Below are 25,955 nucleotides of genomic sequence, written 5' to 3' on the forward strand. Positions count from 1 at the left end.
AAAACATTTGGCAAGGTAACGTCCAGAAGAAAAGACGGCAAGACATGCTTTTGAGGCAAGGTACATTCATCAGCAAGAAAACGTTGCCCAAGGAAAGAAGCCATGAATATAATAAGTTTGGGAAAATATCACATCTGAGCACTGATCTTTTTCCTTCAATTCAAAACCCTAATAACTGGGACGCTTGTGGAAAGAGTGTGAACCATAATTTAGACTTGAATGGTTTTAAGAGAAACTATTCAAAAAAGCAAGATGAGTGCTATGGATATGGGAAATTATTACAACATACAAAGCATGATAGAAGACCTAATGGAGAAAAATTCTGGGAATGCAGTCACTGTGAGAAAGCTTTCAGCCATAACCCAGCACTTATGTATAAACCAGCAGTAACCAATTCCCTTGTGTACAAACGGAAGAGGGTTCCACCTACAGAGAAACCCCATGTTTGTACTGAGTGTGGGAAAGCCTTCTGCTACAAGTCTGAATTCATTAGGCATCAAAGAAGTCACACTGGGGAGAAGCCATATGGATGCACTGACTGTGGAAAAGCCTTTTCACATAAGTCAACCCTTATTAAACACCAGAGAATACACACTGGGATAAGACCCTTTGAGTGTTTTTTTTGTGGGAAAGCCTTCACCCAGAAGTCTCACCGCAGAGAACATCAGAGGACACATACAGGAGAGAGACCCTTTGTGTGCAATGAATGTGGGAAGTCATTTGGTGAGAAGTCATACCTCAATGTACATCAAAAAATACACACAGGAGAAAGACCCTATCGTTGCAGAGAATGTGGAAAATCCTTCAGTCAAAAGTCATGCCTCAATAAACATTGGAGAACTCATACTGGAGAAAAACCCTATGGATGCAACGAATGTGGCAAAGCTTTCTACCAGAAGCCAAACCTCAGCAGACATCAGAAAGTTCATGCTAGGAAGAATGCTTATAGGAATGAAAACCTAAAAATTGTAGAAAAACCTTGAGCAAGATATCCTATTTCATTATATGTGGAGGAATTCATCCTTAGGAGAAATCTCATTGATCTAATGACCAAGTGTTTTATCATAAGGCAAGTCATGCTCCAATTGTGACAGAAAATTTTATACTAAAGATTATAGAAAATATTTTATAAAACATAAACCTGTTCATTCTGGCTTATGAAAGTTTAAATGATAACAGAATACAAAATATATGTGAAGAAAATTAGAGGTATATTATGGTATGTCCCACAGTGAGCCACATAATAAGCACTATTTATATTTTAGAATTATAAATGTGAATTTAATAAATTATGAATATCAAGCACATATGTAGAATGCCATTCACCAAACTTTTTTACTCTAAATATCACCATTGTCTTTTGGTGTCTAACAATGCAAAAAACAATAATAGTAATAATAATAATAATAATATGGCCAACTACTTTTTAAAAAAGCTTTAACATATTAAACCAGCACATTTTCTCCACCTTTTCTAGCACAACTGGCTTTTTAATCAGGAAGAAAGTAAAGTTGAACGAACAGCACAAACCATACAAAAAAAAAAATTGGAGGCGGACTTAAGATTTAAAATTTTAAAATAACAATAAAATTCTTGAAAGAAAATGAAAGGAGACTACATGTACAATCTAGGAATTGGGGGAGATTAACTTTACCAACCCAGGACACTCAAAAGCTGTTAAAAAATAAATATTTGACTACATAAAAAGTGCAATCTTTTGCATGGCAAAAGATGCCATCAACAGTCAATAAACAACGATTTGGGGGAAAATATTTGCAGAGCCAGTCAGAGAAAGAGTGGTCTTCGTACTGACAGGAAAAAAATAACCCAATAGCAAAACATGGCAAAGAATGAATAGACAGTTGAGAGAAGAGCAAATCCAGGTGGCTGATGGGCTTATCAAAAAAATGGTTAGCCTCAGTAGTTGTTGGAGAATGCAGATTAAAGTTATAATGAGATAACTGACAATCAAGCTGACGAAAAAGAGCAGGAATGCTTTTTGCTGTCAGGACAAAAGGTGTTCTTAAGACACTGCTGGTAGAAACATAAATTGTTACAGCTCTTTTGAAAAGCAATCTGACATCTATTATAACTTAAAATACTTATGCCACTTTGTGCAATCTTCTCTTAGAAGTAAAACCCCAATACATAAGGGACATGTACATTTATTGTGAATTGTTCCTAGTGGCAAAAAACACTAGAATCAAAATAAATGCCCATCAGCAGGGAAATTGGAAGAGGGAAGGAACTATAGTATATCCATTCCATAGGATGTTTATATAGCCATTAAGGTGGACAAGTTAAAACTATGCTAGTGGACCTGAATGGAATTCCACAATGTTTCCTTGAGAGAAAAAAGCAAGGTAGAAGTGTGTAAAATGACTCTGTTTTTGTAAATCAGTTACAAAATGCTTCTAGGTGCTTATGAGTGATAAACATGTATCATATATGTTTGTGTAAGATTTTATATGCATGGAGAAAAATATAGAAGAGTATACATTGGGTTCGGGGAAGGTGGGTGATGCAGGTGGATAATGGGGTAGTCAAGAGAAGGAAAGTGAAAGCCCCAGAGAAAAATTATGTAAATAACTGAACCAAGTATGATATGTCAAATATGTGATTAAGAAATTTGAGGGGGAAGCTAGAACTCTACTAATTTGTGGAGATATTTGTGGTATATTGTTAAGTGAAAAGAGAACATTTCAGAATAATGTATATGAATCTATTTTTTTAATTAAAACACGTATATGTGTATTTATGCATGTGTGTGTTTATACGAACAAAGAGAACAGTGTGGAGGGACAGATATAAAACAAGATATTAACATTGGTTACCCTGGTGGGGAATGGAAATGTAAGTAGTTTTTAAATTTATATATCTTTGTATTGTTTTACTTGTTAACAAACATATATTACTTTTGTAATTTGAAAAACAAAATAAAGGGGGGAAGAGTGTTTTGAAATACATGGCCTTGCAAATGTTTTTATTTTCTGACAAGATGGCACTCTGGCCTGGTCTATTGCCTCTCCCCTAGCTCAGTCCTTGGGATATCACCAGAGTAAAAGAAAATGTGTAGATCTAAAGAGCAAAAGGCAATACTTTGAGAACCCCTCAAGTAAAGATTTTTTTGATTTTATTTTGAAATAATTTTTGACTTATAAAAAAGTTGCAAAACAGTTCCCAAATATTCTTCACACAGCTTCCCCTAATGTTAACATCTAATATAACCATAATACAATTATCAAAACCAGGAAATTAATATTGATATAATACTGGTAATTAAACTATAGCCCTTCCCACTGATGTCTTCATCTAGCCCAAGATCCAGTCCAGATCCCACATTGCATTTACCTGTTATTTCTCTTTAGTCTCCTCCAGACTATGATAGCTCCCCAGTCTTTTGTCTTTCATCACTTAGACACTTTTGAACAATACTGGCCAGTTATTTTGTAGAATATCCCTCAATTGGGGTTTGATTAACTGGGTTATGCATTAATATTACAGAAGTGATGCATCTTCAGTGCATCATATCAGAGGGTACATGATGGTGATAAATCTTATTGGTGATGTCAACCTTGATCATTTGGTCAAGGTGCTCAATGTCAGATTTCCCCACTCTAAATCTGCCATTTCTGCCTTTGTAGTTAATAAATATCTTGGGCAAGACACTTTGCAGAGAATTTTTTTTAAAAACATATTGGCCCCAGTGATTCTGTTTGATTAGCTCTGGCAGAGGGTTCAAGCATCCTCAGTAATTCTGATGGTCAGACAAGGGTGGAGCTGTGGTATGGATCACACATCTAATCATTAGCCCTGAAACAAAGCATCCTCCTCACAGAACAGATGGTAATGAGAAAAAATTATGACATCTGTTAACACTGGTCTCTAGCTTTGGTAACCTAAGTGTGTTAGTTACCTAGTGCTACCTAACAAATTATCACAAATTTAGTAGCTTAAGCCAACCCACATTTGTTATCTCACAGTTTCTGTCAGTCCAGACACAGCTTAGCTGGGTCCTCTGGTTCAAGTCTCACAAGGCTACAGTCATGGTGTTGCCAAGAACAGTGGTTTCATCTGATCCTCAGCAAGAGAAGGAGCTGCTTCCAAGATCACATGGTTGTTGGCAGAATTCAATTCCTTGTGAATTGTTGGACTGAGGGCCTCCATTTCATGCTGGCTGTGGGCCAGAGGTTACCCTCAGTACCTTGTCACATGGGCATCTCCAAAGTCCAGCTCACAACACAGCAGCTTGCTTCAAATAAGGAGTCTGCTACCAATACAGAAGTTACACTCTTATGTAATATTATCATGCAAGTGACATCCTGTCACGTTTGCTGTATTCTGTTGGTTAGATGCAAGTCACAGTTCCCAGCCACATTCAAGGGGAAGAAATTACACAAGGGGGATTCCTCTTTCCAGACTTCCAGGAGGTAGAAGTCATTGCAGGCCATCTTAGAACCTACCCACCTCACCAGGGAAATAGATTTGAAAAGTAGGAAGGAGTCAGGAAGGCTAGTGCTGGAGCAGAGATCTGAGTGAGCCACAGATTCTGGATGTGCTTGTTGGGAGTTCTTGAACTCTAAATAGAAGTGCATCCTTTACCCACAAGTGCATTCTAAGTGCTTACCGTGAACCAGGCACTGTTCTTGGCATTGGGGATACATCAAACAGAAAGGAAAACTGATAATTGTCAATGAGCAAAAAGTAAATAGGGAAAGGGTATATAAAATAGTAGGAGCGTTGGGACTTCCCTGGTGGTCCAGTAGTTAAGATTCCGCACTTCCACTGCAGGGGGCGCAGGTTTGATCCCTGGTCAGGGAACTAAGATCCCACATGCCAAGTGGCGCAGCCAGAAAACCCAAAAACTAACTAACTAAATAAGTTAAATAGTAGGAGTGTTACAGAGCCCAAGCTCACTCTACTCACTGCAGGACAGGCCGGTAAATCAGGAGGTGAATTGTTCTGGCAAGGAATAACGACTTTAATTGGAAACCTAGCAGGCCAAGAAGATGGCAGACTAGAGTCTCAAAAAACCATCTTCCCTCAGTCCAAATTCGGTCTCCTTTTATACAGAGGAGGGGGAGGGGGAGAGGCCCACTGCGGTGCTGACTAATGGCTGAGCAGGACTGCTATAGGTCGTGCCTGCGCCTCCCCTATTACAGGAGGGGAGTGAAATTTTAGATACAGTAGCCGAGAAAGGCCTCCAAAGGGACCTCTGCATAAAGACCTGAAAGAAATGAGGGACCTAATAATGCACGTGTCCAAAAGAAAAAAACTATTCCGGGCAGAGGGAATAGCAAATGCAAAGACCCTAAAATAGGCAGTGTGCCTGGAATGTTGGAGACCAGCAAGGAAGGTGTACTCTCTATTGCCGAAAAAAAACTACCCCCAAAATTTACTGACTTAAACCAACAATAAACACTGTCTCACATAGTGACTATGGGTCAGGTTGGAAGCGCCGTTGGAGCTGCACTCCCCCTTACTGCAGCTTCTTTCCCCTTGCCCTGCCCTTTCCCAAACCTTTGTCCACCCAGGGCCTCTTTCCCAACCCCATCAAGCCAGAGCCCAAGTGCCTTTTGCACTTATTGGAAGGTACACCCTTGCCATGGCCTCTTCTGTGTAGGGACCCAGAAGCAGAATGTAAGATGCCTGGCACCTCCTCCAAAATGGTGGCGCCCAGGATGCCCTACCTTAACGCTAATAAAAACTGGTTGCAGGGCGCTGCCATCTTTCTTATGAGCGACAACAGGTTGATTAAGAGGAGACGCTGGCTGTTGTATTGATGCAGAAGTGGCAGCGCCAGAGCTGGAGTCCCTGAAGAAAGGATGGGAGCAGGTCGGTATCAGTCGCCTATCCTCCCTACAAGCAAAAACTGGGCCAGAAAAAGATTGGTGAATTGCCAGAAATATCCTTGATAATGGTTGCCCCCAGGGAGCCAATGGGCGCAGCTACCTGCTGCACCACCATAGACCCACCTGCAAAGACTGTACACAAATGTCTGTAGCAGCTTTATTTGTTATAGCCCAAAACAGGAAATAATCCAGTGTCCATCAATAGATGAATGAATAAACAAAGTATGGTATACAATGGAATGCTACTCAGCAATAAAAAGGAATAACTATTCATACAACAATATGGATGTCTCAAACTAATTATGCTGAGTGAAAGAAGCCAGATTTTTTTTTTTTTTTCCTCCTCAGGGCGCAGCTTGCAGGATCTTAGTTCCCTGACCAGGGATCGAACCTTTGCCCCCGGCAGTGGAAGTGCTGAGTCTTAACCACTGGACGGCCAGGGAAGTCCCAAAAAGCGTACATTCTGTGTGATTCCGTTTATATGAAGCTCTATATAGAAAGCAGATCAGTGGTTGTTTAGGGGATGGAGTTTTGCCCGGTGTGGGAGGGAGAGTTACAAAGTAGCACAAGTAACCTTTTGGGGTGATGGGTATGATCAAATATTGGTTGTGATGGTTTTACGTGTGTATGTATATGTTGAAACTTATTACACTGTACACTTTAAATATGTGCAGTTTATTGTATGTCAATAACATCTCAATAAGTAACAGGGTAAGAAATAAATCTTTAAAACAATTATTTTACAATGAAATAAACAATTGTTATTTTAATATTTTATTTTAATTTTTAATATCTATATATTTGAATATTCGAAAGTATTCATGCATTTTACATACCTTAATTTGTGTAAAAAACCTGATCTTCAAAAAAAGTCCTATCACACATGTGAAGCATTAATGTGAAAATCGTCCCCCTGAATTTATTTAAAAACCATGTCTGCTTTCAAACTCTAAGTATAACCTATTACTGGCATATTTTAATGGTCTGAGAGGCTTTTTCATCAGGAGCCATCCTGATGTGGGACTTCAGATGCACTGTTTTTTCAGATATGTCTGGTAGGTGGGAAGGAGAGAGTTGGGGGAGGACCAGTTACATAATTTGTGGACCTAGGGCAAAATGAAAACGTGGGGCTTCTTGTTCAAAAATTACCACAAATTTCAAGACAGCAACAGCAGAGTGTTAAACCAAGTGTGGGACCTTCTGAGTGTGGGGCTGTCTGCAGCTATACAGGTTGCATGCCCATGAAGCCAGCCCTGGGTAGAGGGGACTGTCCTGGGTAATCTGTTAAGACCTGAGTGAGTTGCCTTGCCATGGCAGTCACTGTGCGTGTTGATGCTTAAAATTCCCTGGGTCTCTTAGTGCAGGAGCAATGGAAGCGGAGGTCCTCCATTGGAAGTCAGTAAAAATGTCTTACACAAGAATCAGTTCCTCAGAAGTTACCCCAAGATCATCCCGTTTGTAACCTCCTTCATGTTCTCTTCCCCTGTTACCCCTCTAACTTTGTATTATGAAAACTTTCAAATATACAGAAAAGTTGGAACAATTGTCGAGTGAACACTCCTATACCATCATTAATATTTTACCCTATTTGCTTTTTTATCTTTCCATCTATCCATTCATCAGTCCATCTCAATTTTTCATTCATTTCCAAGTAAGCTGAAGAAATCGGAATATTTTATAAGTGTACATTTGCTGAATTTAAACAAATGCATGCACTTGTATAACCCAAACCCTTCTGTAAAGCCCTTTTAATCTCAAGAAACTTTTACCTCCTGGTTCTTTATTCACCTTCTCTGTCCTTTCTCCTCAAATCCTTGTTTCCTCTTCTTTCTAACAGACTTTGCAAATCTGTTAAACCCAGAACCAGAAGGAACTCAACAGCTAATCCCCCTTTCTCCCTAGGAAGTGTTAATCATCTCTGAAACAGCAGATTTAGTGCTTTAGAGCTTGGTGAAGAGCCAGACAGTATTTTCAGCTTTGCAGGCCTGGCCTTACAGTCTGTCACAACTACTCAACTCTGCCCTTGTAGTGTAAAACCAACCACAGACATTACATAAACAAATGAGCATGGCTGTGTTCTAATAACCCTATTTACAGACACTGAAATTTGTGTTTCATGTAATTTTCTCATTTCACAAAATATTTATTCTTTTTGATTTTATCTTAACTACTTAAAATTATGAAATCTTGGACTTCTCTGGCCATGCAGTGGTTAAGACTCCGCACTTCCACTGCAGGGGGCATGGGTTCAGGCTCTGGTCAGGGAACAAAGATCCCACATGCCGCCAGTGCGGCCAAAAAAGTAAATAAATAAAATAAAATTATGAAATCTACTCTTAGCCATAAAAAACAAAGGGACTTCCCTGGTGGTCCAGTGGTTAAGACTCCATGCTCCCAATGCCGGGGTCCCGGGGTTGATCCCTGGTCAGGGAACTAGATCCTGCGTGCCGCAACAAAAGATCCCGTGTGCCACAACTAAGAACCGGCACAGCCAAGTAAATAAGTAATATTAAAACAAAACAAAACCAAGCAGCAGGCTGATTTAGTCTGTGGGCTGTAATTTATTAATTCCTGCTTTAGAACCTCACTGCTCCTAAGGTGTCCTCAGACTAGCCCTATGGCAGCTTATTTGAAAGAGATTCTCTGGTCCAACCCCAGACCTCCTGAATCAGAACCTGTATTTTCACTGATTCCTGGATGATTCTTGTTCACATGAAAATTTGAGAAGCACTACCCCATAGCTTGGGTTTGGAGACCAGAATGCAAGAGGTTGAATTCATCCACTCTTACTGGATGAGTGACTGATGGTAAGTTACCGTAATTGCAGGTTTAAAAATAGAATTCTACTTATTAGTAATTATGAGACAAATTGACAATTACTGATACAGATTGTGCACCTAAAAAATTCTGAAGGAAAAAACCCTAGCACAATATGGGAAAATGAAAGAGTTGTGAAATGAATGTTATATCTGATTGTTCACTTTATATGTGGAATAAACTCTTAGAAGATATATACTGGCAAAAACTCCTAAATATTTATGTACTTTAAAAAGACAAACAAAACTGATCTTACTAACAATTTAAAATATTATAGTGGTACAATTTGTTTTTAATGTGATATTGAATAGAGATAAAGTATAGTGAATACTGAGGTGTGCCACCCATCTCTCTCCCTTTCAGGGCCAAAGCACCCATCCCCCTAGCTGCTGGGATTGTTGGCTGCTGACAACTCACAGCTGAGTCCCTCTTCAGCAATTGCAAAGGTACAAACACCCAACCTCCTTGCCATTTTTCGGGAAATCACTGAGAGCCATCTTAGTTTTAAACCACACCTGAATATCCATTTGGTGTCAAGGAACCCAGGATCCGACACAGATCAACAGGATATAGAAAGGACATCAGCAAAAGCAATACTACTGCAGTAGTGAAGACGCTCTTGTCTGAAAGCTAAAGAAACCAACTCTGGCTACCTTCAGCAGAAAAGGCAGTTAACCAGAATACTAGGGTAAGGAGTGGGTTGAAGAAAACCCTGGACAACAAGAATTATCTAATAATCAGCTAGGGCTGTTTGGGGAATGCTTGAACCTTCTATATTGTGGCAGCTCCCAGGCTAGGCATGTCTCCCTTCCAGATTTCAGACTGCCAGGAGAGGGAAGGTGACTGGCTGAGCTTGGGGTGAGGGCAGCTCTGGCAGGGTCGGGAAGTAGGGGAAAGGGGAGGTGGTGGACAAGACGTAGTCAAGACTACTTATAGGGTGACCAACTGTCCTGGTTTTCCCAGGACTATCCCGGTTTTAGCACTGAAACACCTGCTTCCCGGGAAACCCCTCCTCAGGACGTGCAAAGTCCCAGTTTTTGCAATGGGTGCAAAGGTTGTGGGTAAAGTAGAAAACTGGTATGGTGGCCCCCAAAATAGGAACTGCTGAAAGCAACAGATTTTAGTGTCAAATGATACAGCAGAGATTTTTTTGCCTTCCATACTGCCCCTGACTGCTGATGTCGATAACCAAGATCGGTAGTTCACAATAAGGAATCATTCATTGATGCATCACTCTGAGTAACGCAACTTAAGTGTATTGTAATTAGGAGCCGTAACTGTCTTTGCCTGTGCCTGTGGATTAACTCATGCTTTGTATCAAGTAGTGCTAGTTTTAACTTCTGACATTGTGAATACTGTGATAATGTTTTCTAAGATTTTAGATAATGAAAAGAATGGTTACGATACCAACACCAGCATAACCCAGACCAAAAAAAGGCTAAGTGAATGTGTTCTTTTTTTTTTTTTTTTTTTTTGCGGTACGTGGGCCTCTCACTGCCGTGGCCTCTCCCATTGCGGAGCACAGGCGCCGGACGCGCAGGCTCAGCGGCCACGGCTCACGGGCCCAGCCGCTCCGCGGCACGCGGGATCCTCCTGGACCGGGTCACGAACCCGCGTCCCCTGCATCGGCAGGGAGACTCTCAACTACTGCGACACCAGGGAAGCCCAAATGTGTTCTTTTAATGACAAATGGAAGGACACATGGATTAGGGAGATAAATAACCAAAACAGAGAATACTGAACAATATGGAGAAAATTCAGGATTGAGTATTCGGGAGAAAGGTATGTAAAAGTACACACGGTGGCAATCTCACAAGTCTGGGAAAAGACAGGTAAGTACTTTTAACTTTGTCAAGGTTTTTCAGCTCCCCCAAAGACACCAATAAAAATAGTGGTGGTGAATTGGCTTAGGTATACCAAACACACATCGTCATCATTCCTTTGACTGCTCTGTGAAACCAGGTACAGTTCAGGTACAGTTAATTTTCCGAACTCAGAGCTTGCAGCTAAAACATCCCGTGGGCAAGCTAAAGGGGAAATTTTGACAAGATATGTTGGTCCCTTACAGTCTAAAGCCTATTTTGTCAGATCTTGCCAGCCATCATGATCAGCGTTCTACAGTTTATCGAGTGGTGTGTGGAGTCATGGTAACAAAAATTTCCCCCTAGTTCTTAAGGTACTCGAAAAATGGAGTTTCAAATCATCTTCTTGATTTCTATGAAGATTTTAATGAAACCACACCCACACAAACATAAAACGAAAGGGTGTTGATATCTTGTTCAATTAATAACTAGATTTTGTTCATCTATCTGCACATTTGGCAGACAATGTAGATGTAATTTTCGTAAATTCCATTCAGTCCCTAAACTTTTCACCGAAGAAAATAAAAAGATATTAGGGACTTCCCTGGCGGTCCAGTGGTTAAGACTTCACCTTCCAATGCAGGTGGTGTGGGTTTGATCCCTGGTCGGGGAGCTAAGATCCCACATGCCTCGTGGCCAAAAAACCAAAACGGAAAATAGAAGCAATATTGTAACAAATTCAATAAAGGCTTTAAAAATGGTCCACATCAAAAAATCTTTATAAAAAAAGAAAATTAAAAGATTTTATCCGCAACACTGCAAAAAAGGGGATGTGATTTGCTTATCTGAATACTGAGGCTTTCATAATGAAAGGTTTTGGTTATTTCTCGATTTCTTCAAAACATGCAGAAGCACTTGGGAAGATTTTAAGCTTTAAAGAAATGGACGGAGATGGCCTCCTTAGACATATGTGTACCAGATTGCTATTGATGCTAGCCATAGAAAAGACGTTAAAATGTCTTACTGTAAAATTATATTTTCCAAGTGTGGAACAAGCATGTCCTTCTCTAATTTGGAGAATGAGGATGAGAAAGGAGAAAATGATTATAGTAAAACAAAAGTTATATGCTGTTTCTCCAGAATTGTTTGATGATCTGGTTAAATAGAACTTTCTCAATTTCTTGACTGAAACTGTTAACTTCAACTTCACAAGTTCAAATTACCTTTCTCATTTTCCCTGAGAGGGGTTAACTTAAAGTGACATTCAAACACTGAAGTGCTTAAAAATTGTGGACATTTTAGACATGGATAGCCTCTGATGAATTTATAGATCCAAGACCCAGCAAACAGCTGCTTTACTAGCATAAACCTTTTAGATACAAAGTGGATAGACATTTTTAGAGAGCTGGAAATGAATTCATCCAAATCTAAAAACCTGCTGTTGCTAGTAGATAAAATCATTAAGTATCCCACGCTCATATGCTTTTGTTTAGGAGATATTTGGCTTGCTGTCATCAAATTGGGGTGACACCAGGAATTAGCATAACGTGGGCTTGATAGGAGCAGAGCTCCAAGTCAAAGTAAATTTTGTATGTAGTCAGTTTTACCACTACTGTTCATACAAGAAAAGAAGTATGTCTTGAAGGCCACAGGCAGTTCAGAGAAATATTGACAAAGAAAACAGAGTAAAAACATCCCACTATATCATGAAACAGAAATATTTCCTTTTTAAAATTAAATATAGGTATTATCTTTTTCATTAGGTCTATTGCATTTATGTTCTCCTTTTAAAGCCTTAAACTTGGGGCTTCCCTGGTGGCGCAGTGGTTGAGAGTCCGCCTGCCGATGCAGGGGACATAGGTTGGTTCCCCGCTCCGGGAAGATCCCATATGCCGCGGAGGGGCTGGGCACGTGAGCCATGGCCGCTGAGCCTGCACGTCCGGAGCCTGTGCTCCGCAACGGGATTATATACTGTAGACTATACATTAACATAGCCCACAGATTTTAAATATCCAATGGAGAGTTTTCAAAAAGTTAAACTGTTGTATCAGAGGAAAAAAAGAAACACAAAATATTGGGGTTTCTTCCTTGCATAAAGTATGTTTAATTTGTTCTACTATTAATTACTACTAATTATCACAATTAACTGATTCTATTGTTTTACTCAGACCATTGCATGATTTGCCCCTGCACCCCTCACCCTATCTCTCTCCATCCCTTTATACGGTCTTTTCATTAGAGCACTCACCTGTGTTTTAAAAGTTTAACGTTGTCTATTGCTCAACTAGAACATAAGCTATTGAGACCCATCTGTCCTGTTCACTGCTGTGTGCCACACTTCTAGAAGTGTCCAGCACTCAGCAGGAACTCAGGCAGTATTTCCTGAATGAATTAAGTGATGTGCACAAGGCCACGTTCTGAGCCACAGGAGAAGCCAAGAGTTAACAAGCTCAAGCTCTAGTCCTTTTTCTTGGTATAAATAGGTGTCATGAATCATGCACTCATTTTGTACTCAGAGGAGGTAAGATTTAGTTGTAAAGGGTAGAGTAAAATGAGATACAGTTGGGATTTAAAAAGAGCTGCTTACAAGCTCTGGGATCCCAGGGCAGGCCTCAGTTTTTTGTTTTTTGTTTTTGCGGTATGCGGGCCTCTCACTGTGTGGTCTCTCCCGTTGTGGAGCACAGGCTCCGGATGCACAGGCTCAGCGGCCATGGCTCACGGGCCCAGCCGCTCCGCGGCATGTGGGATCTTCCCGGACCAGGGCACGAACCCGTGTCCCCTGCATCAGCAGGCGGACTCTCAACCACTGCGTCACCAGGGAAGCCCAGGCCTCAGTTTTATGGCATGTAAAATGGGGACAATAGACGCCTCCAGAGCTGGTGCCCCAGGATGTAACATGGAAGCATCAACCCCTGTCTTATTTATTTATTTATATATTTTTTTTAATTTTTATTTTTTGGCTGCATTGGGTCTTTGTTGCTGCACGTGGGCTTTCTCTAGTTGCTGCGAGCAGGGACTACTCTTCATTGTGGTGCATGGGCTTCTCATTGCGGTGGCTTCTCTTGTTGCAGAGCACAGGCTTTAGGTGCACGGGCCTCAGCAGTTGTGGCATGTGGGCTCAGTAGTTGTGGCTCACAGGCTCCCGGGCTTAGTTGCTCTGTGGTATGTGGGATCTTCCTGGACCAGGGCTCGAACCAGTGTCCCCTGCATTGGCAGGTGGATTCTTAGCCACTGCACCACCAGGGAAGCCCTCTTCTTTTCTAATATATATATTCAATGCTATAAATTTCCTTCTAAGATCTGCTTTCACTGTATCCCACAAATTTTGATAAGCTGTGTTTTCATTTTTATTTATTTTAAGATATTTTAATATTTCTGAGATTTCTTTGACTTGTGTGATATTTAGAAGTGTGTTGTTTAATCTCCAGGTATTTTGAGGTTTTTCAGCTATCTTTCTGTTGTTAATTTCTAGTTCAGTTCCACTGTGGTGTGAGAGCATACATTTTATGGTTTCTGTTTTTTTAAGTTTGTTAAGGTATGTTTTAAGGCCACAGATGCTTGCTGTGTTTATCTTGGTGAGTGTTCCTTGTAAAATTGAGAAGAATGTGTATTCTACTGTTGTTGGAAACAGTAGTCTATAGGTGTCAATTATATCCAGTTGATTGATGGGGCTAGAAGTCAGCTGTGTCCTTACCGATTTTCCATTATTAAAAAAAGGGTGTTGAAGGAATCCAATTATAATAGTGGATTTATTTATTTCTCCTTGTAGTTCTAAGAGTTTTTCCCTCACATATTTGGATGGTCCATTGTTAGGTACATATAAAGATTACCACTGTTTTGTTACACCTGTATCATTATGTAATGGCCCTCTTTATCCTTGATAATTTTCCCTGAAGTCAGCTTCCTCTAAAATTACTACAGCTGCTCCAGCTTTTTTGTTTTTTATACATGGTCTTCTCAGTCCCTCCCCTCCCCCTGACTCAATTTTGAATGAAGACGTGGATTTTGAAAGCTAACACCTTGTACTCTTACTTGGCGTCACTTTGACATTGTTTTGTTTTTGTTTATTTTGCGGTACGCGGGCCTCTCACTGCTGTGGCCTCTCCCGTTGCGGAGCACAGGCTCCGGACGCGCAGGCTCGGCGGCCATGGCTCACGGGCCCAGCCGCTCCGCGGCATGTGGGATCCCCCCGGACCGGGGCACGAACCTGCGTCCCCTGCATTGGCAGGCGGACTCTCAACCACTGCGCCACCAGGGAAGCCCCCAGCTTTCTTTTGATTAGTGTTAGCATGATATACTTTTCTCTATTTTTTTTTTTTAATCAGGGTTGAAACCTTGCTTCCTTCCTGCTAGGAGGTGCCATGTCATTTATTGAAACAAAACAAGACAGAGCAAACACATTTCTTAATAAGTGTAGTTTGTTAAAGTCCTGTTAAAACATATGGGTCAAGGGGAAGTAAAAATAATCAGAGGATCACTGTAGGAAAAACCTTTAGGTCTGGCACCTGGGAGACCTCTGGAGAGGAGGCAGTGAGAAACTTCATGTTCTGAAAGGAAGGAGCCCCCCAACTCCCTTCTTCCCTCTCACCCGATTAATCCCACCAGAAACCACCAAGATGCCCGGAATAAAAGGTTTCAACTTCAATACTCACACTCTCTCCAAATACAAAAGGCAGGTACAATTCAACTGAACACAGAAGGTTTTGTGCAAAGTTACGGGAAACTGAGACATTGTATAAAAAGTTAGGTTAAAGATGATTCTGTGGTTTTGTTTTGTGTGTGTTTTGTTTTGAGGGTGTGGCTCTTCCTCCATCACCTGAACTCAGCAAAGAAATGGTTATCCTGATGAAATATCAACAGCCGACCCACAGTAAAAAGGGACAAATTCTAAAAATTAAAAAAAAGCATAATTACCAAAAAAAATCTGTCACTTCTTCCTCCTGCTGCCTTTTGCTTTTTTAAACTTGTGTGTTTTTAAGTTTTTGATTTTTTTTTTAAATCCTGAAAAGTAGACAGTAAAACAGCTCCTGGAAGAATTTAAAACCAACTGCATGAGAATCTGGGAAGCTGAGGGGCTGGAGCAGGGCTGGGACCAGAGGACAGGAAGGGGCCCCCCCCACAGCCCTGTAGCCTCACTGTACGACCAAGGGAAGGGGCGTCTTTAGTCTAAAAGGAGGAAGGGAGGAAGAGGAAGAGGAGGGGGGTGGGGAGACAAACAAAATAAGAGGTCTGGGCTTCCCTGGTGGCGCAGTGGTTGAGAGTCCGCCTGTCAATGCAGAGGACATGGGTTCGTGCCCCGGTCCGGGAAGATCCCACATGCCGCGGAGTGGCTAGGCCCGTGAGCCATGGCCGCTGAGCCTGCGCGTCCAGAGCCTGTGCTCCGCAACGGGAGAGGCCACAGCAGTGAGAGGCCCGCATACTGCAAAAAAATAAAAAATAAAAAAATGAAAGGTCATTGTTGCCTGTTTGAATCCAGAGGAAAATGCCGGCCCTGTGTGGGGTAAGAGCCCCTTGGAGGGGAGGCAGCCCTGGGAGGACCCGTCCCCCAGCACCACATGACACGGTGGGGTGGACAAGGGGGGCCAAGGTGGGCGCTGGTGGAGGAAGCCGGCAGGGGCCTCCAGGACACACTGGCTACTGTGTGCTTGTGCCCCCCTGTGTTTTCCCGGAGTAGCTCCTGTAGTCACAGTTCCAGTAGTACGGCGGCCACTGGCCCTGGTTCTGATTGTACTGGTTCCACTCCTGGGCATACTGTTGGTACTGGTTATAGCTGGGCTGAGGGTAGGTCTGTGTGGTGGGGGGCGGCGGAGGGGTGTAAGGGGCTGGGTTGTAGCTGCCGTAGCTCCCATAAGTGTAGGCAGGTGGTGGCAGAGGTGGAGATGGTGGAGCTGTGTAGCCCTGGCTGTAAGCTCCCTTGTAGGGAGGTGGCTGGCTGTAACCCGGCTGTGGAGGGCTGTGGCTGCTGACAGTAGGGGTGTTGGTATTGGCGCTCGAGCCAGGGATGTTGCTGTTCTTAGCGTAGCTGCCAGCCCCTGGAGAGTTCTGAGCAGGGCTGTAGCTGGGTGGCGGCAGTGGCTGCGGTGGCGGTGGCTGCTGTGGTGGTGGCTGTTGCTGGGGAGCCCGGTTGTAGCTGCCTCGGGTGTTGGAGTTGTTGTTATCCCGGCTGTTGTTACCCCAGCTGTTCTGGTTGTAGCCACCACCTCCACTGCGGTTGAAACCTCCTCGGTAGCTGCCTCCTCCGCTGCCTCCTCCCCGATTCTGGAAGCCTCCTCAGTTGCCCCCGGGGGGACCTCGGTTGTCATAGCGCTGGAAACCGCCGCCACCCCCAGAGCCCCGGAAGCTGCCACCACCTCTGTTGTCAAAGCACTTTTCAGGGTGTGGCCCAGCCTTGCGGCCTTCCTCATTGTATTGCCTCACCAGCTTGTCTGCTTCCTCTCGCTGCAGCTCAATGAACGGCACCTCGTCCAGGAAGTCCCCAACATCTGGCAACATGAAGTTGGCTTTCATTTCTAAGACCGCGTGATCTGGGACATCCTTCGCTTCTTCGTCGTTTTGCTTTATCGTTCGGTCTTTTAGGTCCTCATCAGTGGGACAAATAGCAATAGCTTTGTGCTGGAAGCCTTCATATGGTCTCATTTTTCGTCTCTGGGCTGACCCATAAACATTTGTCTGATCTAGGATATAGCTGCGTTTCTTTCGGGCAGCGATCTGCATGAGGCGGTTGAAGCACTGGGTGGCCTGCTGGATCAGGACGTCCCAGCGGCCGGCGTAGTTCCTCTGACGGCGTAGGCCCATCACCTGCATCTTATCCATGATGGCATTGGTACCCAGGATGTTGTACTTCTTGGAGGGGTTGGAGGCTGCATGTTTGATGGCCCATGTGGTCTTACCGGTGGCAGGCAGGCCCACCATCATCAGAATCTCACACTCTGCCTTGCTCTTTGGTCCGACAGTGCCCTGGATTCGCTCACTCAGGGGAGGGTGCTGGATGAAGGTGTAGCCTGGGAGGACGGAACAGTAGAGCTCTGCCCTCTGCCCGAAGTTGAACTCCACTGCACAATTCTTCACCAGGACATGAGGGTAGAGGGCCTGACCCCCTAAGGCTCCCTTCTGGATTCGGAAGGCAGTGCCCATCCACTTCCCATTTTTGGTGAAGGAAAGTTCCACGTCATTTCCACATTCAAAGTCCTCAAAGCAGCCAATCACATCATTCTCTGCAAACTTGTCTCCGTAGTTTTCAAACCGGCTGTTGGTGGACTTCTTGCCAGTGCCTCCATAGCCATAGGAGAAAGGCTCTTTGCCTAGCTGAGTGCTGCAGGAGTCCAGGGACCAACAAATACGGACAACGTGTGGGTCGGGCTCTGTAGATGGAAGGTGCTTCACAGAGACTTCCTCATTGATCTTTATCTCAAAGCACACACGGCCCCTTCTGACCCCATAGCTGGCACAGGCTGCTGACCACAGGTATGCAAAACCTTCAGTTGTGAGTGGGCAGCCACTACTCCGGTCTCAGGCCACCTTGAAGTGGAGGTCGCAGTTATATGTGTCGATGGCAGCAAGGGTGTTGTCAAAGTCATCTTCATCCTCTTCAGCGGGAGGCTGAGGAAAGCAGCCCCTCCTATCCTCCCGGTGCTTGAAACACCCCCGTTCCCTGTTTTCTTCATAAGGCCTCTTGCGATTCTGGAACTGCTGTCTGTCTGGTTTGGGTTGAGATGACTCGGGTGGGAGGAAGCTGGTGGGTGCTTCTTGCTTCATCTCTGTCTTCACTTCTACTGGGCGATAGGCCTGCTGCTGCTGGTCCATTTCCAGTGTTCTCCTCTCGTAGCCTGACTCGTTCTCTTTCTTGATGACCTGCATCTCATAGAATTGGTCCTGCATGATAATATTGTCCATGACATCTCCTCGTTGTTGTGCCCGGGTTGCCCCAGTTCGTTGTCGGCCTCGAGCTCCCGCTCGTCGTCGGGCTCCTCGGCCTCCAGCGCCGCCTGCAGCCGCTCAGCAAGCTCGGCCTTGAGGCCACGAGTGTCCAGGCCGCGGCGCTGCTGCTCCTCGCGAAGTTCGTTCACCTTCAGTCGGCGTACATCCATGGCCCGTGCCCCCGGGGCGGCCCCCAAGCCCAGCCCGGCCTCCCAGGGCTCAGTCCCCCTTAAACCTTTCCTGTCAGGAGGCAAAGGGGGAAAGGGGAGGCCCCCACTCCACTCTCTTTATTTTTTAAAATTTATTTTTTATTTTTGGCTTTGTTGGGTCTTTGTTGCTGTGTGTGGGCTTTCTCTGGCTGTGGCGAGCGGGGGCTACTCTTCGTTGCGGTGCGCAGGTTTCTCATTGCAGTGGCTTCTCTTGTTGTGGAGCATGGGCTCTAGGCGCCTGGGCTTCAGTAGTTGTGGCACGTGGGCTCAGTAGTTCTGGCACGTGAGCTCTAGAGCGCAGGCTCAGTAGCTGTGATGCACGGGCTTAGTTGCTCCGTGGCACGTGGGATCTTTCCAGGCCAGGGCTCAAACCCTGCATTGGCAGGTGGATTCTTAACCACTGCACCACCAGGGAAACCCCACTTTTCTCTATTTTTAATTTTATCTTTGATATGTAAAGTGGTTATTGATATAATTGGATTAATACCTATCATATTTGTTACTGTTTTCTATTAATTGTCTCTGTTGTTGTTTTCTTTGTTTTTTTTTAAACCTAGACTTCATGTTCTGGGTAAAAGGAACACTGGTAAGACCTTTAGTGATGTGGTGATAAGGTGTAGGGGGAGGGGTTATGTTCTATAGTCCTGTGATTAAGCTTCAGTCTTGGTGAAACTGCCACTGGACTGTGAACTTTGCCAGTGCCTCTCAGTCTACCTCCCTCCCTCAGGTGGGACAGGATGGCTAGAGTGGGCTGGAGCTGAGCATTTCTTTTCCCTCAGGTTGGTTAGACACTAATGAAACCTCAGTAGGTTATTGGCTCTGGTACAATAGTTTCTCATTGCGGCATGCCTTATTAAGAACAGAATGCTTTGAGAATATTTTAAAATAGCGACTTTCCCCCTCTCTCTGCCAGAAACACAATGGAGATTTTTCTCCAGTCTTAGTGAGGACTTAGTGAGGACTTGATTGGGCTCCTGGAGGTAAAGCTCATAAAAGTGCAGGGGCTTCTTAAAGACTCGGACCCCCTTGGTGCATTTAACTCTCAGATTTGTCCACACTGAGCCTCCTGCAATTTTTCCATTACAGTTTAGGTTTTCCATCTTCTGTACTGGTTCCCACAGAGGTTTCTGCTAATGTGCCTATGCTCTGGTAAGTTGTGAGTCTCTGTATCCACCTGTCTGTGGACAGCAGTTTACCCTGTGACCTTAATTCTCTGATGGATCTATGGAAGAGTTGATTTTCAGTTCATTCTGCTTTTTACTTGTTATAATGGATTGATGACTTCCAAGCTCATTATGGACTAGAAACTGGAAGTCTTATCTCTAGTTGATTTTTTGTAGTGACACGTTTTGATTCCCTCCTCATTTCCTTTTTTGTGTATTCTATAAATATTTTCTTTGTGGTTACCAGAGGGATCACATATAACATCCTAAAGTTATAACAATCTATTTAAAATTGATACCAACTTCCATTGCATACTAAAGCTCTATTCCTTTACAGTTGGCTCCTTCTCTTTATGTTACTGATATCACAAACTAAATCTTTATATATTGTGTATACTTTAACCTAGATTTACAATTATTTTTATGCATTTGTTTTTTAAATCTTGTTTAAAAAATCTCCAAATTTTTCAAATCAAAATTACATTAATACTGTTTTTATATTTATTCATGTATTTACCTTTATCAGCGATCTTAATACTTTTGATGGCTTACAGTTGTATCCGGCATCCTGTAGTGCCTGATATTAGGAAGATGGAAAATACTCCATCCCCAAATTCCTAGCTTACCTGTAATGATTTCTTTAATTTCATCCTTTGATTCATGATTTTAGCCAAAAAACAAAATAAAAACCCAAACAGTTCCCAAACATATACACTTCCCAAAAATGTTATGAGCGATTAGGAGCAAATAGGATTTCATGTTCAAATTAGTTTGGATCACACTTGGATAAACCACTTAAGTGGGAGTTCTCTTTTTTTTAACTGCACAGTTAATATGCTGCTGTGCATTATAGGATGTGGGATTATAAGGCTATTGCTAAGATGCAGACATAGTATGTGGAGGTAACTCCTAAAGTCACTCATTACATCCACATTCATTTCATTATAGAATGTAACATACTGTTTTGTTTTTAACAAAATATTTTGCAAAGTGCATGGCAATGGTGAGATGCATTAAACTATAGGTGACTGGTGTTTTCTGGATCGCTAAATATTTGGAATGTGGACAGAATGGTAATGATGATAGCAGTGACATCACAGCAGATAGGGTAACAACTCACTTTGAGATCAGGTTGCATGTATGTTGACGTATGTAAAATGGTGAATATATAAGAATATATTAAAAATCCAATTCTAGGGACTTCTCCGGTGGTGCGGTGGTTAAGAATCCGCCTGCCAATGAAGGGGACATGGGTTCGTGCCCCGGTCCAGGAGGATCCCACATGCCGCGGAGCGGCTAGGCCCGTGAGCCATGGTCGCTGAGCCTGCGCGTCCGGAGCCTGTGCTCCGCAGCGGGAGAGGCCACAACAGTGAGAGGCCCGCGTACCGCAATAAAAAAAAAAAAAAAAAAAAATTATAGGCTTTGCAAACCACTTAGTCTGTCACAGGTACTCAACTCTGTTTTAGTGTGAATGCAGCCAAAGACAATATGTAAGTGAATACATATGGCTCTGTATTAAAAACTTTACTTATGAACAATGAATTTCATATAATTTTACAATATATCATTTTTCTTTTCATTTTATTTCAACCACTTAAAAATGTAAAAACCATTCTTAGCTTGCGGGCCATATGAAAACAGGCAATGATCTGAATTAGTTTACTGACCCCTTAGAGTTTGATGGTAAGTTTTTGTTTGTTTGTTTTTTGCAGTACGTGGGCCTCTTACTGTTGTGGCCTCTCCCGTTGCGGAGCACAGGCTCCGGACGCGCAGGCTCAGCGGCCATGGCTCACGGGCCTAGCCGCTCCGCGGCATGTGGGATCTTCCCGGACCGGGGCACAAACCCGTGTCCCCTGCATCGGCAGGCGGACTCTCAACCACTGCGCCACCAGGGAAGCCCTGATGGTAAGTTTTTATCGAAAGTATTTGATTTCTGAGTTTAGGTAATGGATTCAGATTATGATGAGTATCTGTATTCTTTTAATAGACTGCTACAATAAATTTTCATGTTTGCAGACTTAGTACTATATGACACTCAAATTATTATATTTTTTACATCAGGATTATGTGAAACTCACAGAACAAGCTTTTTATCTCATTTGATTTGTAAATTCCTTGAATATTTGATAGATTTTGCCCATAAAATGATCTGGCTTGGTGATCTCTTTAAGTAGAGATTACATCAAAATATTATTTCTGCGTTGTTTGGGTCTATTAAGGGTTTACATCTTTTGGAGTTAATTCTGTCATTACATTTTCCTACAAATATCACATATTTTTCTTGATTTCCAGTTATTAGTAAATACATTAATCTCTCTAAACATCATCATGTCCATATATAATTTATGTATTCATCTGTCTTCTATTTTTTCCATCAGAATTAGCAATACTTGTATCTATATGTATTTTTTCTGACAAAGAAATAATTTTACTTTTTCCTTGAAGTATTTTTGCCTTTTATTTTTTACTGATACCTTTTCTTCTATATTTGGATTTAGTTTGCTTTTATTTTTCTAGCATTTTGTCTTGTACATTTAGTTCACTTATTAATCATTTTTTTTCTTTTGGCTGTTACACGGAGCTTGTGGGATCTTAGTTCCCTGACCAAGGATTGAACCCCAGCCCTCAGCAGTGAGAGCGTGGACTCCTAACCACTGGACTGCCAGAGAATTCCCTATTAATAATTTCTTCATGTTTTAATATCCACATGCCTATTAGGCTATACATTTTAATCTAAATACAGATCTGGCTGCCTATCAACCCTCAACATTTTTCTACATAATGTGCTTATTTTCATATATACATAATTCAGGGATTGATTTCCTTCTTAACTAATATTTGGAGGGGTGTTATCAATATTCAGATATTGTTGGCTATCATATTTTTTTTCCCATTCTGGAAAAGAATGTGACCTACATGTGTTCTGCTTTGAGGGGGAAGTGATTATTGATATTTCATGTTTTGCTCTTTTTTGACAAATGTGTTTTCAACTACTATAAATAGGTTTTTTTGATGGGTATGAAATTGTGCAGCATGAAATATGAGGTGTGAATGTAGGCTTATTCACCCATTATTTGTCTTTGAGTTTTCTTAGGATTTTAATTTTCTTTTTAAACTTCATGCTGAATAAGGAGTGTTGGTGAGATTCTTTTCTACAAACATTATACCCACTGGTCTTTTTTCGTTATAAATTCTTTGATATAAATTGAGGTGTGAACATGATGAAACATGGTAAAAGTCCTTTCCACAAATAATAACAGTGAAAATATTACTGCTAACGTTGGATAACTATCAGCTAATTACTATATATTAGCAAGAGTCCCAACCATTTTACACTTAACTCATTTATCCTTACAGCAATCCAAGACACACATCATCAGTATATATTTATACAAAAAAAATTATAAAGCAGCACTTTTTCTACAAGCATTTACTTATTTGGTTGCATGTGCATGCATGTAAAAAAGTTTTTTTAAAAGGTCTCAAAGGATAGGGCTTCCCTGGTGGCTCAGTGGTTAAGAATCCACCTGCCAATGCAGGGGACATGGGTTTGAGCCCTGGTCCAGGAAGATCCCACATGCCGTGGAGCAACTAAGACCGTGCGCCACAACTACTGAAGCCCGTGCACCTGAAGCCCATGCTCCGCAACAAGAGAAGCCACTGCAATGAGAAGCCCGCATTCCGCAATGAAGAGTAGACTCCGCTCACTGCAACCAGAGAAAAAGCCCGCATGCAGCAAAAAAGGCTCAACACAGCCAAAAATAAAATAAATTTTTAAAAAAAGTCTCAAAGGATAAAAACAAATCTGTAATAGTGATTATGAGGGAATTGGGAGTTATTGGCAATTTTTTATACGAAGAAAATGTTCATCAGTTATTTCAGCACTGATATTTAATGTTTTTAAGTTTCAAACAAAAAAAGTACTAAAGTTGCATTTAGAAGGCAACTTTTATAACTGCAAAGTTTAAACAGGCACCAAAATGTTTATTGGTAGTTATTTAGCAAAATGATAGTCAATCACAGAAAAGATTATTATGATACCATTAAAAGGAATGATACATAAACATCTATACTTGCTGAAATAGTAGCATGATAAAAAAGCAGGTTATGGTACAGCATGCATGTCACAATTACACTAAATAAAGCCTGTAAGGATATGTTGTGATAATTTGAAGTAGTCATCTCTGTTTGGTAGGCTTACAAATAATCTTTATTTTTTTCTTGGTGTCCTTTTTTTTTTTTTACAATAAGAAAATATTAATTTTACAAAAGGAAAAAAGAATACAGCTGCCTTCAAAAACAAAGTTATAATTCCACCATGAATTCAAAGATAGCCTATGTAACACAATTTACAGTGTAATTTGGTAGGCCACAGATACAGAAAAGACGGCCCTAAAACATAAGTTAATACAAACTATATAATCAAAGCAGAGAATAATTGGGAAGGAATTATGGAATAAGTAGTTTTGGGATAGAATCTTTTTGGGGGGAAAAGGGAGTTTAATTTAGACCTTGAATTCACATTTTAAAATACATTTGATTAACTTTATGTATAAAATTACAAATACTTTAGAAAAAATAGTGTTAACAGAGTGTAACGGGTTGAAATATGCTGAGGTCCTAACACCTGGTATCTGTGAATGTGATCTTACATGGAAATAAGGTCTTTGCACATATAATCAAGTTAAGATGAGGTCCTTAGGGTGATCCCTAATGCAATATGACCAGTGTCCATATGAGAGAAGAGACACAGAGAGAACACAGTGTGGAGATGGAGGCAGAGATTGGAGCAATGCGTCTACAAGCCAAGGTATGTCAAAAATCACTGTTACAAGAAGCTAGGAGAAGGGCACGGAACAGATTCTTCCTCAGAGCCCCAGAAGGAACCAACCTTGCCAACAACTTTGATTGTGGTTTTCAAGGCTCAAAACCTGAGAGAATAAGTTTCTGTTGTTTTAAGCCACCTAGTTTTGTGGTACTTGGTACTTTGTTATAGTAGCCCTAGAAAACTACTACAGAGAGGAACTTTGATCATGCATTATCTGGGATTTTTTGTTTATTTTTTGCATTACCTGTTTTAAAATATATTATTATAAAGGTTATCAGAAGGGTCTATCATTTATCCAATATGAATTCCTTCATGGTGGGTGAGGTCACAGTGACTACCAAAGGCCTTTCCACACTCCTTACAGTCATAAGGGCCTATCATTTATCCAATATGAATTCCTTCATGGCGGATGAGGTCAGAGCGACTACCAAAGGCTTTTCCACATTCCTTGCAGTCATAAGGTTTCTCACCAGTGTGAATTCTTTGATGTCGAGTAAGGTTTGAGCCTTTATTAAAAGCCTTTCCACATTCATTACATTCATATGGTTTTTCATCTGTATGAATTCTCTGATGTTGAATAAGTTCTGAGCTCTGAATAAAGGCCTTTCCACATTCTTTACATTCATAGAGTTTCTTGCCGGCATGAATTCTGTGATGGTTAGTAAGTGTTGAGGCACTACTAAAGGCCTTCTCACATTCCTTACACTTATAAGGTTTCTCACCAGTATGCATCCTGTGGTGCTGAATAAGCCTTGAATGTTGAGTAAAGGCTTTCCCACATTCCTTACATTCATAAGGTTTCTCACCGGTATGAATTCTCAGATGTGGAAAAAGTTGTGAACTCTTAGTAAAGGCTTTTCCACATACTTTACATTCATAGGGTTTTTCACCAGTGTGAATTCTCTGATGATCATTAAGGTTTGAGCAATAATTAAAGGCTTTTCCACATTCCTTACATTCATAGGGTTTCTCACCAGTGTGAATCCTCTGATGTTGAGAAAAATATGAACTACAACTAAAAGCCTTGCCACATTCTTTACACTCATAGGGTTTTTCACCAGTGTGAATCCTCTGATGTCGAGCAACAAGTGAGCCACGACTAAAGGATTTCCCACACTCCTTACATTCATAGTTTTTTTCAGCAGAATGAATTCTCTGATGTTGAACAAAGTGTGAGTTTTGATTAAAGGCCTTTCCACATATTTTACATTCACAGGGCTTCTCTTCATTAATAGTTTTTTGATGTGGAATAAGAAACGTGGGCTGAATAAAAGTGGGTATGTCTTCATGGGTAAACATCACTTGATTAAAATGTCTCTTCTTTAGAGAGAGTAACTTGGTCTCACACATGGATTCCAGATCTGGAA

The 25,955-nt window shown here is 41.8% G+C and overlaps 2 protein-coding genes and 1 pseudogene across 6 annotated transcripts in view; 1 reads left to right on the top strand and 2 right to left on the bottom strand.

The window, feature by feature from the left end:
* The window catches only part of ZNF793 (zinc finger protein 793), a 51,861-nt gene extending 25,909 nt beyond the window's left edge, over nt 1–25,952 (top strand). For all 5 annotated transcript variants that reach the window (XM_022586384.3, XM_022586379.3, XM_022586380.3 and 2 more), the window contains exon 7: nt 1–25,952. In XM_022586384.3, the coding sequence (XP_022442092.1) occupies nt 1–983 (983 nt within the window). In that variant the 3' untranslated portion in view covers nt 984–25,952.
* On the bottom strand, nt 16,020–18,573 carry LOC111181144 (heterogeneous nuclear ribonucleoprotein U-like protein 1 pseudogene; annotated as a pseudogene).
* Nucleotides 23,567–25,955, bottom strand: part of ZNF829 (zinc finger protein 829) — a 17,874-nt gene continuing 15,485 nt past the window's right edge. Inside the window, exon 4 of the mRNA XM_022586377.2 lies at nt 23,567–25,949. Within this exon, the coding sequence (XP_022442085.1) occupies nt 24,970–25,949 (980 nt within the window). The 3' untranslated portion in view covers nt 23,567–24,969. The remainder of the gene's footprint in view (nt 25,950–25,955) is intronic.

This window comes from Delphinapterus leucas, chromosome 20, assembly GCF_059928025.1.
Source record: "Delphinapterus leucas isolate spDelLeu-1000000601 "Yukka" chromosome 20, BTC_Dleu_Yukka2, whole genome shotgun sequence".
NCBI lineage: Eukaryota > Metazoa > Chordata > Mammalia > Artiodactyla > Monodontidae > Delphinapterus > Delphinapterus leucas.